The sequence below is a fragment of the Macaca thibetana genome, chromosome 13, assembly GCF_024542745.1.
Source record: "Macaca thibetana thibetana isolate TM-01 chromosome 13, ASM2454274v1, whole genome shotgun sequence".
Taxonomy (NCBI): domain Eukaryota; kingdom Metazoa; phylum Chordata; class Mammalia; order Primates; family Cercopithecidae; genus Macaca; species Macaca thibetana.
Window position 1 is genome coordinate 77,935,335 of NC_065590.1, and position 19,578 is coordinate 77,954,912.

Sequence of the window (19,578 nt, forward strand, 5' to 3'; positions counted from 1 at the left end):
ATAAGCATTCCCTTTTCTGTGCATCTTCACCAAGATCTCTTTTTTTTTTTTTTTTAACCTTTTAATAATAGCCATTCTGACTGGTGTGAGATGGTATCTCATTGGTTTTCATTTGCATTTCTCTGAGGTTATTGTTGTTGAGCAGTTTTTCGTATGTGTATTGGCTGCTTGCATGTCTTCTTTTGAGAAGTGTCTATTTAATGAAGTTATTTGGTTTTTTTTCTTGATTTGTTTAAGTTCCTTATAGGTTCTGGATATTAATCCCCTCTTGGATGCTTAGTTTGCAAATATTTTCTCCCATTCTGTAGGCTATCCGTTTGCTCTGTTTATAGTTTCTTTTGTTGTGCAGAAGCTCCTTAGTTAGGTCCCAATTGTCAATTTTTATTTTTGTTGCATTTGCTTTTGTGGTCTTAGTCATAAATTCTTTGCCTAGGCCAATGTCCAAAAGGGTTATTCCTAGGTTTTCTTCTAGGATTTTTATAGTTTGAGGTCTTACCTTTAAATCCTTAATACATCTTGAGTTAACTTTTGTATATGGTGAGAGGTGGGACCCAGTTTCATTCTTCTGCCTATGGCTAGCCAGTGGACTGCTTATATCCTGAGGAAGAACATCTGCCTGGATATACTCCCTTACTGAACACTCAGTGGATGAAAAAAAAAAATGGCCAAAAATACACATTTGCCAGCCATTCACTGGCTACTAGTTTGCAATCTTATTCCAGGCCTTTTGCATCTATTTCTAGAATGCGATATTGTTGAAACTCAGTGCATGCCTTGGCTTGAGTTGTGGCTGTAGTTGAGTGTCCTCTGCTATAAACATAGGAGGTATCATTATAAGATGAAAGAAGGTTAATTCTTTTTTTTTTTTTTTCTTTGAGATGAAGTCTTGCTCTTGTCCCCCAGGCTGAAGTGCAGTGCACGATCTCGGCTCACTGCAACCTCCGCCTCCCGGGTTCAAGCAATTCTCCTGTCTCAGCCTCCTGAGTAGCTGGGATTACAGGTGCCTGCCACCACGCCCAGTTAATTTTCGTATTTTCAGTCGAGGCAGGGTTTCACCATATTGGCCAGGCTGGTCTCGAATTCCTGACCTCAGGTGATCCGCCTGCCTTGGCCTCCCAAAGTGCTGGGATTACAGGCGTGAGCCACTGCACCCAGTCAGAAGTTAATTCTTTAATTCTCCTATTTGTTCCTAGCTCTGAGCAGTTGGGTCCAGTGGCTGTCTGGACCTAAGTCTTTACTGTGTGATGTCATGTGTCTTGCCTTGATTATCTTGTGTCATATGTCCTGGCTGTCAAGTGGCTCCAATTACTTCACCTTTTGTGACAATCAGATCATTTGTAATCATTCATTTAAATTCTATCTTCCTGGCTGGATGATAAGCTCCATGAGGGCAGGAGCTCATCTTCAAAAGCAGAGTATGCAGCACAGAGTAGGAAGCAGTAACTATCTGTGAGTGAGTAGATGATGATCTCCCTTAAGGACTAATCCCAGGAAGCATCCTGGTAGATTTCCTCAGAAGGCTAAGGATGCCATAGCCTTCACACCATCCCAGGGTGGCCAGTCCAGTTCTCTCTCTTTTGCCCAGCCTGATTGGCCTAAAACACAGAACAGGAAGATGGAGAGAGCTCAGCTGCTGGCTCTCCCCTGGTCCCAGCATAGACAAGACAGGGCTGCATCTTGCCGACATGCCCATACCAACAGCAGACTCTACTTTAAACTGAAAAGTTCCAGGGAGCGGCTGAGGAGGAGGCACTTTAGAATATAGCCAAGTGGCTGGGAAGTGAGGAACCTCTCCCCTTCCCTGGTCCCTGACCCACAGAATGTAAGAAAGTGCCAAGGAGCTTCCTAGGATGGAAAGTTGATTGACTACCCCTAAGAGGAAAGCCTGGCAAAGACGAGAGTGTCTCCCTATATAGATATGCAATTTTATTCATGCTGACATTGATTGGTTCCTACCACCTGCCCTCGCTTGACAGCCACCGTGAACATAAGATGAATAAGACAGTCCTTGCCTTGAAGCAATTCATGACCAAGGGTAGAGAGAGAAGACAAAGCAGCAGGTCCCAATAACCTTAGTTAGAAGATTTAAGAGGAGGAAGAGGTCGTTTCTGAGATGGATGATAAGAAAAAGGCTTCCTGAAAAGGAAAGAGATTTCATTTTTTAAGGGGACAGAAGGAAAAAGCAGGTAGAGTAAATGGAAGAATAAAAAGTATAGAAGCATAGAAATGTCAGGCAGGTGCAAATTTGGCAAGTAGACTGGTGTAGGGAAGTCTGGAACCTGCATTCATTCAGCTTCCTTGTGTAGGTTGTTAGGTGAAAACTGACAGGCTACTTCTCTGATCACTCGAAGGTAATGCAGACAGATCTTCAGTCACTTAAAAATGCAAAACACAGGCTTTTTGGTAATCAGCATGCTCATCCAGTCATAACTTCAATCTTGCTTTAGAGTCATCCTTCCTGCCCTCTCCTGCCCCCTCCACACTTGGTCCTATTGCAGATAGAAAGCCTGAAATGAGAGAAAGGGTGTGGTCAGTGACCTCTCTAGTTCTCCACCCAGCCTCTCCTCCTCTTCTGTCATCTTACTGACTTCTGATCTGTTGAGGTTGTAAGCATAGACAGTGAGAGGAGTTCAGGGGATCAAGAAAGTTCTTTTTGGAGACTGTTGGGTAATCTTGCATTGGTGTTCTCTGGATGTGACAAATATCCAAGGCTTACTATTTCTCACACAGGGGCTTTTGGGGTTCCTTTGTAGATCCACCTTTCTCCTCATTCCCTCCACTATGGCTTGGGATTTTTCGCCTTGACTTAGAGCATGTGCATCTTTTTTTTTTTTTTTTTTTTTCTTTTTCTTTTCTTTTTTGAGACAGAGTCTTGCTCTGTCACCCAGGTTGGAGTGCAATGGCACAATCTCGGCTCACTGCAACCTCTGCCTTGCGGGTTCAAGGGATTCTCCTGCCTCAGCCTCCTCAGTAGCTGGGACTACAGGTGCCCACCACCACGCCTTGCTAATTTTTGTATTTTTAGTAGAGACAAAGTTTCACCATGTTTGCCAGGCTGGTCTCAAACTCCTGACCTCAAGTGATCCACCTGCCTCGCCCTCCCAAAGCGGTGGGATTACAGGCATGAGTCACCGTGCCCTGCCGGGTATGTGCATCTCTACTGTAGGTGGTCACTTCCACCTTCCTCCACTCTTGGGCATCACAAGATACTGGCAGCTTCTTCCTACTATTGTCTATTTACCTTCCTCTTAGGCAAGATCTACAGTGACCCTGCATGGGTTCCCCTATACATGGTTCTCCTCCCACCCATATGCAACACTCATGCATTTCTGCCCCAGCAAACTCTGGGAGTGCAGGCCACCCAGTGCTGCCACCTTGCATTGTTCTGCCATCAGAGCAGCTAGCCAGCCCCTAGTTCAAACTTTAGACCTTCCAGGTAGGAGACAGACACTAATCCACTGTGTTTCCAAAACTGCAGGGGATAAGTATCAAGTCTTTGATGTGGTATCATAAAACCATTCTCTCTTGGCGTGAGATAAAGATGGAACCCCCTTCCCACCTTCTTCTTAGCAAGAGTGTGAAGTGGAACTTGTGGTATGCCAAAAGCACCTTCCAAAAACTCTCTCCTAAAGTCAACCTCCAGCATTTTGTAATATGAAAAGTATGAGTGTGGGGCTAAGAATTATGTCATTCATTTTTATCCACCTCTCTTGAAAGTTCTGCACCCTTGTGCTCTTACACTTCCTTTGAAATGTGGCACCTACTGCCTCCATGCTTCAGCCAAAATGCCTTTTTAATATTTTGTTACATCAATTATTATTTCAGTTAACAGTCCCTATAACCCTATAAGAGATACAACTATTCTCATCTTAGAGAATAGGAAACTGAGCTTCAAAATGATTAAATAACTAGGCCAAAGTGGCAAAAACAGGTCTGAATTCAGAACGCTCTGATTCTAGAGGTCTCAGACCATTCTGAAATGGAGAGTTCATGTGACCCAGAATAAGTCCTCAACAAATATTTGTTGAATGATGAAAAAGTTGATTTCCTCAGATAATAGAGGAATGTAAATGCCATAATTTTTGATAGGGAATGATAAACCATGCCGAGTCACAGATAAGCATGATCAACAGGAGAATGGGACAGAAATATACAAGAGAATTCAGAAGAGAGAAAGAGTGGAGTGGGGGAGGCACTTTAGGAGACTCCAAAGAGTTCACAGAGTTATAAAGGACATGGTTACTCTATTTTTCTAGAGTAATGAGGAAATTATCCAGAGACCAGGTTGAAAGAATTTAAGGAGAGCATGAGCAACAAGGAACTAGAGGCAGCAGTTACATCCCAGCTGTTCAAGATGGGAGCATCTGAATGGGGCAAAGAAATGGTTGCAAGCCAGCGGAGCCCAGAGGACCAAATAAAGGATATTTCTCCAGAATGGGTGAACCTTGATCTTATTTGTAGACTAAGGAGCCAGAAGATCAACTCTGAGATGCTGGGGAAAGGAGGGAAATAAGGGCAGTAACTAAAAGAGCAAAGACTGGGGAAGAGAAAATGTGCAGGGCTAACATGGAAGATAGTAAAGGATGCAGCTTCCTCTAAGAGAAAAAGAAAAGAAAGGGGGATAAATAAATAAACACTTTGCCCACAAAAAAGAGAGAAGGGGGCTGAAGGATATTGTACCTGACATAGTAGATCTTTCTCAGTAAAGTAGAAATCAAATCAGTGGATCAGGAGGTGGGCATTAGGGGGTGACAGTGTCAGTATGTGAGGTGACAGTGTCAGTATTGAAACACACATTGTACTATGTGTGTCCAGAAATCAACTGTGGAAATCAACAGAGAATGAACAAGTACCACCTCACATCCAGGGTATTGAGATTCAACAGTCTGAATTCATGGAGGTTCAAATTACCAATATTCTGCAGCCAAGGAGCAAAAGGAGAAAGCATGTGTCAAGCATGAGCCCAAGCTAGGCATTGCATGGCATGGGCTGAGAGCTGAAAGGGTTTACAGTTAGCAGGGGTAGAGCTGAAATTTCCAAGCATGGCATCCAGCTGGTACAAGAAAGCTAAGTGAGGCCAGAAAAAAAATTAACAGATTCATTCATTTATCCTAGGAGGTGTCAATGGAGATGCATATTGGCTACCCAGGTTATGGAGAAATGGGAAAGGTATAAGTGAAGAGTCTGTGGTTATAGACCAGGCTTATAAGGTCCAGGGTCTCAGAAGTAGATCAGTCCCTGAGGGCCCTAATGCCCTGGTGTGACCTTATTAGTGAAGGGTTTGTATGCAAAAAAGTGGGAAGTTTGGGGCTGCAGTCATCGTTCTTAACTTCTTCAATCAAATTGTGAGGCAACCATGTATCAAGGACTGGAAGACAAAGGAGTGGCAATTTACAGAGAAGCAGGTATTTAAAGAGAATCAGTGAAAAGGGGGTACCTTTACTCTGATGAAACTGCCAGTTTGCCATAAGACATATTTTACCTTTCTTTCTACAATAGCCACCATTTTTTCTTACAAGATCTGAACAGGATCATTTTGGGCAATGATATGATGTAGTTGTCCTAAGTTTTTAAACACAAAGACGAGGAACCTTGTTTATAGCATGTCCTACCTCTGAATATGACTGTACTTAAACTTTCCTAGAAAGGTTATTAGTTACAACTCCCTTTCAAATGTTTAGGAACAATGCCACAGAAACTTTTAATAAAGACACAATGAAAAACAGACAGTTGTAACTTCCTTTTGGCAAAGTGGGCATCCTCTTTGAAAGACGCCCATATTAAAAGATCTTGGTTTGTAGATTTTTGTCTGGCCTTTGCCTGCCAGTGGCCACAGGTATCAAGTCACTGGGTCTTTAGTTAGCTGACACGTGACATGACACCATTCAAATGAGATTATTCGAGTCTTTGGGGAAGAGATATAAATCTATGATACCTAAATCACTAAAAGAAATTGAGTCACAAAATCATTTGTCCAAGGTCGCAAAGTGAATCTGTCCAAAGGTCACAAGTGAATTCTTGCCACAGGCAAGAATCTTTGGCTACTCTTTAGGAAGTTCATTTACTACCCCACTGATCTTGATATCACCTCACAGGCAGAATCTTGTGAAGGGTAGGATGATAATATTAACCTGAACAAAGTTCCAAAACTGCCCATCAGTTGTCCCTGCCCAAGAAAAAAAATTAACAGATTCATTTAGTTATCCTAGGAAACAGGTCACTTGAACTTCATTGAAAGCCTCTTGGGAAGACAGGCGGTGGGCATCCAGCTCTTCTCACTGGGCTGAACCCAGGCGAGTCTCTGGCAAGGTCCTTGAAGCTTCAGTGGAGAATTCCAGAAAGTAGAACTTTCAACAATCATACCTTGTCCTCTGACTCTTCTCGCCCTCACAGCTCCGAATGTCCTGGCTCATTCGTGGAGTCCTGAGGGGAAACGTGTCCTTGGTGCTAGTGGAGAACAAAACTGGGAAGGAGCAAGGCAGGATGGTCTGGCATGTCGCCGCCTATGAAGGCTTGAGCCTGTGGCAGTGGACGGTGTTGCCTCTCCTCGACGTGTCTGACAGGTAGGCCTCTACCCATCTCCCCCAGTACCCTTCTCCTCTATCAGCTAAAATGCAAAAGGAATCATGCCTTCTCTTTCCCCATGCCTGTCACCCAAGACGCACATGCAGATGTGCCCCCACACAGATATGCGCGCGCGCGCGCGCGCACACACACACACACACACTCTCTCTCTGCAGGTTACACACTTTCTGCAGTTTACAAGCTTCTCCAAGGGATGATGAGGCTACTGAACACTTGTCTCAGGACCACCGGTATGTCCTGGTTGGCTACCCCCAGTGTCTGTAGGAAAAACAAAATTGAACAACTCACATTACTAGCAAATAACAGTTTGGTTTTACATGTATATAGCATGTTCTCTTACATGATGGACTTTGCTTTACTTTCCCATTTAACTTTTATTTTATCCTTATTAACAAGAAAACCTGCAAGGTAGGTAGGACAGGCCTTATCATCATTTACCACTCCTGTCCTGTTCTAAGGAGAGAAACAGAATCAAAGTGGTGAAGCGCCAGCAAGTTGGTATCAGAGTTGGGACTGGTACCCAGGCCCAACTCTGACTCCAGTGCTCTCTGTTGAGTCAGGTCCTGAGGCAGGTTGATAAGGAGGATGGCAAATTATTCAGTAAACAGAGGAGTGCTTCTACCTGGGGTCCTGGTTCCTATTTGGGCTCTATCACTAATGGCCTCTGTGACTTTGAACAACATCCTTGACTTCTTTGGGCTTCAGTTTCCTCGCCTTTAAGCTGAGAGGTTTGAACTGGAAAATCATTAATTCCACGCGACTCTCCAATGGAGCAGGAACCATGGAGGGTTTGCTGCCACTTGTCTCCCCAGGATGACACTATTCTGCCACCTGCAGTCGGCCTGGAGCAAGCCGTGCTTGAATAAAGATGGCCCTGCATGGCAGCACTCATGTGACCCTGCCGTATCATCCTGAACCCTCATGGTGGGTGCTGATCTGTTCCAGACAAAAGAGGGGCGAGGGACCATTTCTATAGAGGGGACAGATAAATGGATCTGGATGGGGGAGAGCCATCTTTTATGGGCTAAAAGTCAAACCTTACAACCCAGAGCAGCCTCTGCCTAAGACTCCTAAAACACATTCAAATTACCATCCTGGTGGATCCACCTTCAAAAAATGAGGGCAGAGGGCTCAAGGCAAGGTGGAGGGTGATGCTAGTTGGCATGCAGCTTTATAAGTGTAAAGCTGGGTTTCACATTTTTCACCCAAACCCCACAGTCTGCTATGTCCAAGAGCTCATAACTGCATCAGTGCTGTCAAAGGATGAAGGCACTGTCCTCACTCTGAGCACCAGCTACCCACTCCTTCAGATGTGTGTGGGTTAAAGATCAAAGCCCAAGGACATTCCCAGAATCAGTGACCCCAAGACAAATAGATTTAAGTGGAGAAAGAAGAAGTGTGAGCTCTGCCCACTATAGTTTAGTTTTTTGTCTTTGGGGATTGTGGAGCTGCATGCAGTTGGTGGAGAACAGGAGGGTAGTGAAAGAACCCTCCCTCCTGGGAGAGGCAAAATTAATTCAGATGAATCAAAGGGTTTTTTTCTCCTCAATCCAGCAAGTCTTCTCTCTTTCATAGCCACTCCAGGGGATTTAAAGCAAGTAAGATGTTGACTCTGTTCACTCTCATCCTCTAGAGTTTCATTTGAAGGAGACTTTGTTCTCAGCCTCCTTCTTCCCTGTTAAAGGCTGTTTACCAGACTGACATTTCCAATATTGATACTGAGACCAAACTGTCCAGTGGGGATTCAGACAAAAGACAGCTTGGTTTGATGATGTCTCGTGACCTAATAAGTGTACAATTACAGAAAAGAAGAGTGCTTCCATCTACTGGGAGCCTGCGTACCACTGACATGCTCTGAGGTTGGAAGCTGCCCTCCCAGAGGTACAGATGATACAGGAAGCATCAAGACCCAGAGGCAAATGGTACTGAAGGAAAATGAGGTGCAGCAGTTTTCATTTGCTAAAATCAAACTAGACTGTAGATGTGACTGGCCCAAAACATCTAAAGAAGCACTCTGGATGAAAGTGCAGAGGCTTTGGAATCAAATAGTGCCAAGTTTCAAAACTGACATGGTCACTTACTAGTTGTGTGACCTCAGCCAATTAAGCTCTCTAAGCCTCAGTGTCCTCATCAGTAAAATGAGGATAATAACAGTATAATTTCACAAGATTGTTATGAGACTAAATGAAATGACTGTTGAAAGAGTCTACCCAGAGTAAGTATTAATAGATTTTATTTTCTGCATCTTCCATCCTCATCTTTCAGTTATTTGGTCTTCATAATAATTTATTAAGCAAATAGCACAAATCACAACCACTGATATTCCAAGTCAAGCCATGTTCTATAAAACAGACAACACAGTCTCCTCTTAGGTTTGGAGAAGTAAAGTGCTTGGTTAAGTGCCTGATCCACACTAAATGCTCAACTACTAATAATCGTAATATAATAATGACAGTATCTCCCCACCTAATGCCTCAGAAGGGTCTAGGATGACCTCTTTAGCAATATAACCAGTCATCCAACCCTTAGATAAAGGTGGACTTCTTAGGAATTTGTTTTCGCAATGCTCTATTGACTCCTTATAAGGAGAAGTCACTGATGGAAGAGCAAGTGTACTCCTCCCTCTTCCTTCAGGGAGAGTCAGCTATAGCTGCCCAGATTGCTAGAAGATGAAAATGGGAGAAAGGAGAAGGTAGAGGAAGAAATAAGCAAGGAAAATAGAGAAACAGAATGAATAAAAGACAAAGAAAAACCAGCTCTCTTCCTCCCACCTCTGAGGTAGGCGTTAACACCTGGCGCCACCCGCCCCACATCCTATGAAGCTTCCTTAGGCAGCTCCTGGCTTCAGCTATTCAGCACCTGCCTTGTGGACATCTCCCCAGCCATGAACCTTGAAAACAGCAGAATTTATTCCCTATGCTGTCCCAAATCACCTCTGCTCCCAGGTTCCTCAACCTTCACACATTACAAAATTTTAAAAGCAACTTCATTAGGGCTTAGAAGTTAGCACTTAAGAGATTCCGGGCTCTAGTCACTGGTATTGGCCCTGGCTGTTACATGATATATAAATCTGACCATTTTCCTATTTTGGAAATCCTTCTGTGGCTTCCTGTGGCTTTTGGGATGCCTTTCAAACTCCCTAATAAGACCTTTATTTAAGCCCATGTGTGATCTGTCCAGCGCTAATTTCACCAGCTGCTTCTTAAACCATTCTTTCTCTCTCAATCTCCCCTTCCTTCCATTCAGTTGTACCATGCTACATTCTTACTTCTAGGCTTTTGCAGTTGCCATGTTAAAGTTAAAGGAAGAACTTAATGTAACTTAATGAACTTAATGTTCTTCCTTTACCGTCCATCTCTCTAAATACTACTCTTCCTTCACTTAAAAAAAATTATCCCCAGACACCTATACTCTATATGTACCCACAATATATTCTCATGGCTCTTGAAACATCCCTTTAATAATTTATCACTCTTTACTATCTTTTTTATATCTGAATATACAAATCAACAAAGCAGGGATTATGTGTGTCTTATAAATCACTGCTTCCTGAATATTTAGTACCATACTTATCACATAGTATGCCCAATAAATATGCATTGACAGAATGATGTATTGAGGGAAATTGCATATACTTTCAAATTCCAGTTGAATAAACTGAGAATTTCACTTGATGGAATCTATCTAACATTCCTCCTCTCTTCAACCTGTGTCCAACAAAACAGATATGATTGCTTTATAATAAATACTACTGCAAAGTGTTCTGTATATCAGAGCAACACCTGTGCCCCATCAGATGAACCAAAACAGCATTTGTTACTCTGTAACAAGGAATTATCTTTAGGGACTTGCCTGGTACCTGTGCTTTCTTTGTCTCTGGTCACATTCCTGTTGGAATCACTTCATAAGAAAGACTTTGATCCTAATTGGGTGCCCTGGTCCTTGTGATAGAGAGAACTAGAGCTGTGCACTTGAGAGAAAAGAGCTCTAGTCAGATTGCCCCCACCACACAGTAGTCCTCAGGAAGGCTTGGTGAATACGTCATAGGTACATAAAGCCTGGTGACAGGGAGGCATTGATCCATGGAGTGATATTTCTTCTGTCCACTTACAAACATGTAAAGTGATGGAAGGAATGTAATAGTCTGTCATCATTACAGAATTATGTTAACTGTACAACCATACTATAACGAGTAACAAGAAAAATCTCCAAGAGCAATGCCTAAGATGTTTTGAGCAGTGGCAATGTCTTCCGAATACAGATAAATGCTCTCAAGGTAATTTTGAAGGACAACACCAATTCAAATATCAGCTTGATGTGTGCTTAAAAGTTATCTCATTACTTTACATCCATCTCACATAGCTACTTTTCCTCATCCTCTCCCCACTTTATCAGCCCCACCTCCCCCATTCAATTGCTGCTCTTTCTGCTGGAATTAATTCTACCTTTTCTCAAAATAGAAGAAAGGCAAGTTCTCTCCCCTGATTCTAATTGTCAATCTCTTGCAGAGATATACCCCTAGTTTTTCCTCTCTATATATATCTTACTAAATTAAACACAATGTTCCCACGCCATCTAAGCTTTGACACGCTTACAGAGCAGAAGCCATGCTAAGTTCAACTCATTATGAGATGGATTTGGAAACACCATGGATCAAATCATGTCCCACAAATCACTGCAATTGTACAGTCAAATATAAAGTACACAACTTATCACACCTATGCAGGCCCCATTCCTCAGCACTATCATTTTAAAGGCTTTTAGCCGTACACTATATACATAGTCTAACAAGAAAAAATGTTCCTTCTGGAGATATTTAGATTTCCTGTTCCCTTTGCATCCTTTGTCCTAAATGACAAGTGTTGTGTTTCACAAATGCATCTTTCAAATGAGATGGGTTAAACTGAGAGTTATGTCTTCATGCATTTAGACCAGAAACTCCATAGAGCCAAGATTTTTTTCTATTCAATTTTTATCACCGACAGAATTCTCATTTTATATGGGATGCTGTCAATAACAACATTTTCCTTTTGTGTAGCATCTTTCTGTGATGAGAAAGGCATTAGAGGAGCATTTTTATTACTTGTTCTTATCTGTGTAGAGAAGTAGTAGATTTCAGTAAGTGGAAATCCAGAGATTTGCGGTAAGCCTCAGTTTGCAGGTCTAGACACGCCCCTAAAAAAAGTTCTGTTTAATTCACATTTTTGTAAATTGAGTCACAGCATCCTGATAAAGCCATTGAAGAGTTATAAATGATGATTAGAGCTAGCATTTGTTGAGTGCTTACTGCCTGCCAGTCATGTAACAAGTACTTAACATGCATTATCTAATTTCATCCTTACAACAACCCCTTGGGGTAGATACGATAATTAATCCCCTTTTTAATATGAGAAATCTGAGGGCTATGGAGGTTAAATAATTTTCCCTTAACCCTTAGGCTGGTCTGCCTCCTGTGTACTGCCTGAAGTACCGTACATACTTCATGTACATGCATGGGGCTTGGCATGTAGCAGGAACTTGAAAAACAGTAGCCATTGCTGTTGTTTTTTAATTTTTTAATTTAATTTTTAGAGACAAGGCCTCACTCTGTCACCCAGGCTGGAGTGCAGTGGCATTATTACAGCTCACTGCAGCCTCAAACTCCTGAGCTCAAGCAATCCTTCTGCCACAGCCTCACTAGTAGCTAGAAATACAGGCGTGCACCACTATGCCCAGCTAATTTAAAAAATAAAAAAATTGTAGAGACAGGGTCTTGCTACATTGCTGAGGCTGATCTTGAACTCCTGGCCTCAAGTGATCCTCTTGCCTGGGTCTCCCAAACTGCTGGGATAACAGGTGGGAGCCATCGCACCTGGTCGATAGCCATTGTTATTAACAAAATATTTAGATTCTCGGTTATTTTTAGGCCACATTCATCTTATTCATTTCGCGTTAGTTTACTGCTTTCCCTTTGCTTCAACCAGCTCCTGAAATTCATCACAGCAAATTCCCACCACCATCTCCTGCTGCAGACCATTCCCCGCCTGGCCCTTCCCTGCCTGCCTCGCCTCCTCTCAGGCTCACAGCTGGAGTCTCCCCTTATCCTTCCAGGCCATTGTGTCCCCTCCCCAGGTGCCTCCCACTCTGCCATGCCTTTGACTATCCCCATACCATGTGTTTCCTTCCCAGCACTGTAGCATAGGCTCTGATAGGCATTTTAATTTGCAAATCTATTCATGTACCAAGTCTAACGAAGGCATAAAAATAACCTTTAGTTATACTGTACATTTAACAAATCACTCTTTCATTGAGAATAAAGTTCACTGCCATAAGGATCAACAGGAGACCCCAGCCACAAGGTTGGTGCACTGTGCTAAATAGAGCCCTGCTTCATCCTTAGGAGCACATGGCCCAGGGGTGCCCCCCACATCCGCTCTTGCCCTCCTGCCTGTCTGCCCCTCCTAGGAGCATTTTCACCTGTAACTGCTCTGCCTCTGCCTCCACCGCAGGGAAAAGGGATGCCTACGAGGAGGAGCAGACGTCACTCGCCGACTGCCCCTCTGCTGCATAAGCTGGCTGATAGTCCCGGCAGCTCCTGCACCTCCTCACTCTGCCCACGTCTCCCCATCCACGGCAGCCCTGTGCCCACTTCCAGGGTGCTTGGCTCCTTCACAACACAAGGTGCTCATTCAGGCCCACATCTGAGCAGCTAGGGTAGATGTCATTCCCTGTTTTCAGCTGAACAGACAGAGGCCCAGAGGGGTTCAAAAACTTGCCATTAAACATAGAGGCCCCTTTGTGGAGGTCCTTCCTCCCCTCCTTTCACTTCACCAGACAGCATCCTGTGAAGGTTTTCAAGCATGAAATGTACAAACCTCCAAAATCCCCTGAGGCATTATGTCAACCAACATTTACTGCAGTGTTGGGTGCCAGGTGATGGGTGCACTCAGACAAGCAATACAGCCCCAGCTCTCAATCTTCGTCTAATTAGGGAGGCTGGTGGGAAGACGAGACCATGGCATCACAGAACACGAGTCTGGGAGCTGGAGCAGCAGGAGCCCAGTAAAGCCCCAGCTGTTGGGGCTCCTTGCTTCCCAACAGGCACCTGTCTAGTTGCCAGTGGTGCGTCCTCCCTCTGCTGGGCATTCCCACACCAACAGAAGCAAAGAGCAATGACTACCACCCCAGGTGGATGTGCATTTGCTCATCCACTCTCAGCAGACGCATGCCAGGAACTTACCCTAGAGTAGCCCTGCAGGCTTAAAGTTGCAAATGGGGCAGAAGGGACAGGAATGTCTCACCTGCCTCTCCAGAGGAGAGTTGAATTGCCCTGATGCCATATATATATATACACACACACACACACACACACACACACACACACACACACGCAACACCAATTCGTTCACACGGTGGGTGAAGAAAACAAAAGGTGCTCTCCACTCATGACCTGCTGCGGCAGCACAAGTGTCCCTTCCTGGAGTTGCAGGGGCTGAGGACATTGACATGCTTATTGGCATTAGGCTGAGTCAGTTCTTTGAACTGGGAGACAATGGTGGTCTCAGAAGCAATTGTAAGCCATGCAGGGTAAATTACATTGACTAAACCCATCAAGTCTTTCCCCAAGGGGTTCAAAACAGTTCATGTGCACACTATGCTTTATTCTCCTTACCTTCATGATAAGGGAGGTGGGAATAGAGTCCCTTGCTTCATCAGCAGCCTGCAAGGCTGAGGGGACTTTGGCAGAGCTGGGGTCCCACCTGGAGCCCATGGCCTATGCCTCTTGGGGCCATGATGATAGAGGACAGGAGAAGAGGGATGGTGTTCTCACTGAACCAAGCATCTATGCCCATTAATCTTCATCATTGTAAGTCAGATTTTAATGTCCTCAGTTTATCAATGAGAAACTGTGGCTCAGAGTAGTTAAATAATGTGTCCAGAGGCACACAACTAAGAAACAGAAGAGTCAGGATTCAAAACACAATTTTCTTTTCTTTTTTTTTCTTTTTTTTTTTTTTGACAGGGTGTCTCCCTCTGTCACCCAGGCTGGAGTGCAGTGGCACCATCTCAGCTCACTGCAACCTCCACCTCCTGGGTTCAAGTGATTCTCCTGCCTCCACCTCCCGAGTAGCTGGGCTTACAGGCATCCACCACCACACCTAGCTAATTTTTGTATTTTTTAGTAGAGATGGGATTTCACCATGTTGGCCAGGCTTGTCTTGAACTCTTGAGCTCAAGTGATCCACATGCCTCAGCCTCCCAAAGTGCTGGGATTACAGGCATGAGCCACCACACCTGGTTCAAGGAACGATTTTCTAGCTCAGACTCTCACCCGTTTCCAAACACCATGGTCTCATGGTCAAAAAAATTTTTCCATGAATCTCAGTGACAACAGGCAGCAAGTGTTATCACATATCAGCAGCTGATACGAAAGAACTGTGCAATGGCACCTAGGCCTGGGCCACCTGAAGACCCTGTCAGCCATGAGGAGGTCAGCCTGTACCTGCAGGGCCCAGCCATGCAGTTAAGAGCCAAAGAAAGGACTCTGACCTGTAGGAGCACACCAGGCACAGCCTTGGTAGAACTGGGGTGCCAGATCAGTCATCCAGAGAGGGATATGGGTGTGTGGTCAGGACCCAGGTGAAAAACCTGGACAAGATGAGACCCCAGGCCTCCAGAACATGACAGAAAGCCGGTCAATGAGCCTAAAGCCTATGCAAATAGCACATTAGCACAAGAAAGCTGCATCTGCATCCGGAGCCCTGGTCCAAGCTCCTTAACGCCCCCTCCCTAACTCAGACTTGTCCCTAGTCCTGGAGTAGTGCGGGAGTGTGCTGTCGGGGGAAGGCGATAGCTGTGAAGGAAGAATACTGCAGATTCCTGCAACCAGTCAAGGACCAAGTTCACCCATCCCTTCTACCCCCATGAGTGTGTCAGTCATCAACCCAACCATTCCAGCTGCATTGAACACACCTGAGTACCTAGGCATGTGCCACATGTATGTGAGTGGGGGTGACACTACCTGAAGTAACATTACATCTCCACTCCAGGGGCTGTACACAAAAGAAATGTTATTTCCTGCTCGTATGAAATAAAAAATAAGCACGCTGGTTGGTGGGTGGCCTTCCACCTGATCATTCAGGGATCCAGGCCCCTTTCACCCCTTTCCTTCCCTGAATGGAAAGGATTCCAAGGCCAATCCTTTCCATTCAGCCAGTCAGTGGGCAAACAGCTTAGGAAACCTCGAACAGGAAGATTTTTATGAATCATCACTTCTGCTCCCCTCGCATTACCTCCCTTCCCATCTGCTCTCTTCGGATTTCCTTACTGACTTTTTGTTTGCCTTATCTGGGCTGGGTTTTGTACTTCATACCTAGAAAACAAAAATTTTCAGTCATTGGGATTTTTTTTCAGGGTTAGAATTACCACACCACCTGTAATATCATACTGTGGCTTCTGTATCATCATTTCAGGTTTCTGTCTAAAATTTGGCCCATGTAAGAATCAAAGAAAATGGGTTACATAATTCAGTCGAAGGTCTTGGTCATTAGATGTTAGGCATCTATTGTGCGTAAGACACAAGGCCAACAGTAACACAGAATGATGTTGACCTGCTAAGCATTCTTTGAAACATAGCCAAAATGTATTTTATTATGAGCTCATTTTTGGCTGTTGTAAAGATTAGTGGTTAACAATGTGCTTTCATCATATTTCCTAAAAATTCAAGCAGTGAGAAATAAGACTCCTCTGAATTGAGTAGCTCAACTGATAACATTAACTTGGAAAAATTCTGGAATACATGGTGCACACAAGAACCGTTCAGGGTTCTGTGGACGAATTTCTTAGCTTTTGCAATGCACCATGTTTCTCAAAGCTTGTTTTCATTAATAAAACATTTTATAATGTAAAAAAAAGTCACATGGCCACACCTACTGCAAAGGGTGCTGGGGAATGTAGTCTAGCTGTGTGCCCAAATAAAAGAAGTGAGTTAGATTTGAAAAAAAAAAAAAAAATGAGATGGTATGTCATGAAATAAGCCAAGGAATATAGCTCTCAAGTCTGGGCATCTATCAGAGTGTCACTTGAGAATGTCTTTTCCTCATTTAGCTACGCTGAGCATTGATCATGCTCCTTCTCCACAAAGCCTCATAATTCAAGGCTGAAATCAATTCCAGGTTCTATTCTAAGGTACGAATGTTTCATTCCCAAATTTTTATGATGCAGCAAAATCTTACTTTCTGGCAGAAACCACCTCAGAATTTCTCTCCCTGAATTTTTCATTTCTAAAAACAAAAAATAAATAAACAGGAGAAAGTACTTTTGGAAAGGCTTAAAACTAGCAGGACAGTGTAGAACAATGATTTCCAAACTTGAACGAACATTATGATCACCTGGAAAACTTATTTTTTTCTTTCAGAGCCCCAGATCTCATACACAAAGATTCTGATTCATAGATGACATATTGGGACCAGGAATTTGTATTTTTTAAAGTTCCCCAGTTGACTTTCATGCGTAACCACATTTGGAAGTCACTGGTATATAATGGCAGATCCAGGTATCTGGATCTGGGCAAGACAGGGAATCAAGAAGTGACTGGAGAAATGTCATTGGCTGACACATTGTCGGCAAACATATATTAAGCCTCCATCAAGCACAGAGGATGGAAAAGGCTGTTTGATCAGCTCTTGCCAGATCGCAGGACCTCCACAGGCAAACAGTAGCACACAGGTACACTGCAGGTTCCAACAGATCACGACCAGGGTTCAGCAGGTGCAATGACCTCCAGATACAAGAGCAGTCAGATGAACCATGATGGAGAAAATGGGCTTTTTATAAGCTGACGCTTGAGGAAAATTTATGTCTTGGGGAAATGGAAAAGGGACAAGGCATTCCAGAGAATGCCCTCAGGGAAAGAAGAGGCTTGGAGATGCAGAAATGTTTTCTGTGGGTTCAAGAACAGCCAACCAGGTTATGTCAGAGAATCCTGAGAAATATTTTTGGGAGAGAGTGAGTGTGAATATTAGGCCAGGTGTTTTGGATTTAGGAATACAGGTAATAAAGAGCCACTGAAGGCCAGACACGGTGGCTTATGCCTGTAATCCCAGCACTTTGGGAGGCCAGCAGGCAGATCACTTGATCTGCCTTGAGATCACTTGAGGTCAGGAGTTCGAGACCAGCCTGGCCAACATGGTGAAACCCTGTCTTTACTAAAAATACAAAAAGTTAACTGGATGTGGTGGCATGCACCTGTAATTCCAGTTCCTTGGAAGACTGAGGCAGGAGAATCACTTGAACCTGGGAGGCGGAGGTTGCAGGGAGCTAAAATCGCACCTCTGCACTCCATTCTGAGTGACAGAAAGAGACTCCATTCCAAAATAAAAGAGCCACTGAGGGCCAGGCACCATGGCTCACACCTGTAAACCCAGCACTTTGGGAGGCCAAGGTGGGCAGATCACTTGAGGCCAGAAGTTGAAGACCAGCCTGGCCAACATAGTGAAACACTGTGTCTACTGAAAATATAAAAAATTAGCTGGTCATGGTGGTGCGCACCTGTAATCCCAGCTACTCAGGAGGCGGAGGCACAGGAATCGAACCTGGAAAGTGGAGGTTGCAGTGAGCCAAGATCACACCACTGCACTCCAGCCTGGGTGGCAGAGCTAGACTCTGTCTCAAAAAAAGAAGAAAAAATAAAAGATCCACTGAGCATGGAGATAGGCTGGAAGGTGGGAAGCACAGAGCATGGGGGATATTGGAAGGTCTTGTGAGGGGCCCAATGGGAAGTGATTGAAGCCTCAATGTGAAGCTCAGAAAGCATGAAGAAAGAAGCTGGAGGAGAGGAACATTCTTCCTCTGCTGTCTTCCAAATGGCACTACTGGCTCAGGATAGCCTTGGGCGAACTTAAGTAGACATGGGCTACTTAAAATTATTAAGTGAACTTAATTAGGTTTGTCAATCCCTAAGGCTGGCAGGGTGGCAAATAAGGCAATATATTCACTGTCCATCGAGACAGCCTGTTGCCTGAACGAGATTGTGCATTTTCTGAGCTGTAAGTGAGCAGCCTCAGCCCTTCAAGAAGAGGAGAAGAGATGCGGCCAGTGGCTCAGCATGCAATGTGCAACCAGTCATTGATATATACAAATCAAACATTCATAATTCTGGAAGGATCTGGCCCTGTTTCTTTCTCAGAAAATATCCCAGATCATTGGAGCAAGGAGTAGATTAGCAATTCTGAGCTTTAAATCTTATTTCTAACACTGATTTACTGTGACGTTTGGGACAAGTTGTTGCTTTTGATTGCTAAGTTTCCACAATCAAGAGTGCAAAGCAGTGAGACAGATCCGGCCCATGAGCTTGGTTTAGGAGGCAGTCGCTCAAAATGGCACTAAGTGAACCTCTTTAAAATAACAGGATGTTTGAATCTGCTCAAGATTTTCTTGGTAACATCCACAGCTTGGCTTACAAGTTAACAGATGCATATGTTTTTCATAATTCTTAATGTCTCTGAAAATGTAGCCCTGTGTTCTTAGCCCCTTCTTTCCCTAAACACAAAGCCTGCAATTTAGGAGATAATTGAGCTTCCAATATTTGAAACAAAGAATCCAGTTCTCTCTATGCTGCCCCCACCGCTACACCAGGAGCCTCATCAATGCTCATAACTTCCACTCTTACCTCTATGCAGATGACTCGAATATCTTCATGTCTACCTGAGTCCCACACCTGGGTTTCCAACTGCCTGACTGGTGTCCCACCCACACCTTCCACATTGCTCCCACCAGCACACCCCATTGCCTAGTGAGAGTTCCACCCATAGCTCTACCATTCTCCAAGACTTTTCATTGTTTGAGGGCTTTCTTGACTTCTCTCTCATTGCCCAGATGCAATGATTTTCCAGCTTGAGTAACTTCTAACTCTATAGGGGGCACAACTAAAAGAGACTTCAGCAATTCCCAGGTCAGTAAATAATGTGAATTACATCACTGTCTGAAATCCTCAGAAGCAAGGTCCACATTTTA

General features: G+C 44.0%; 2 protein-coding genes across 2 annotated transcripts in view; one reads left to right on the top strand and one right to left on the bottom strand.

The window, feature by feature from the left end:
- The window catches only part of ALK (ALK receptor tyrosine kinase), a 752,296-nt gene that overhangs the window by 632,017 nt on the left and 100,701 nt on the right, over positions 1–19,578 (top strand). Inside the window, 1 exon segment of the mRNA XM_050754032.1 lies at positions 6,394–6,563. Coding sequence (XP_050609989.1) covers positions 6,394–6,563 — 170 coding nt within the window.
- The window catches only part of LOC126933840 (protein FAM136A-like), an 879,973-nt gene that overhangs the window by 589,211 nt on the left and 271,184 nt on the right, over positions 1–19,578 (bottom strand). The window lies entirely within an intron of this gene.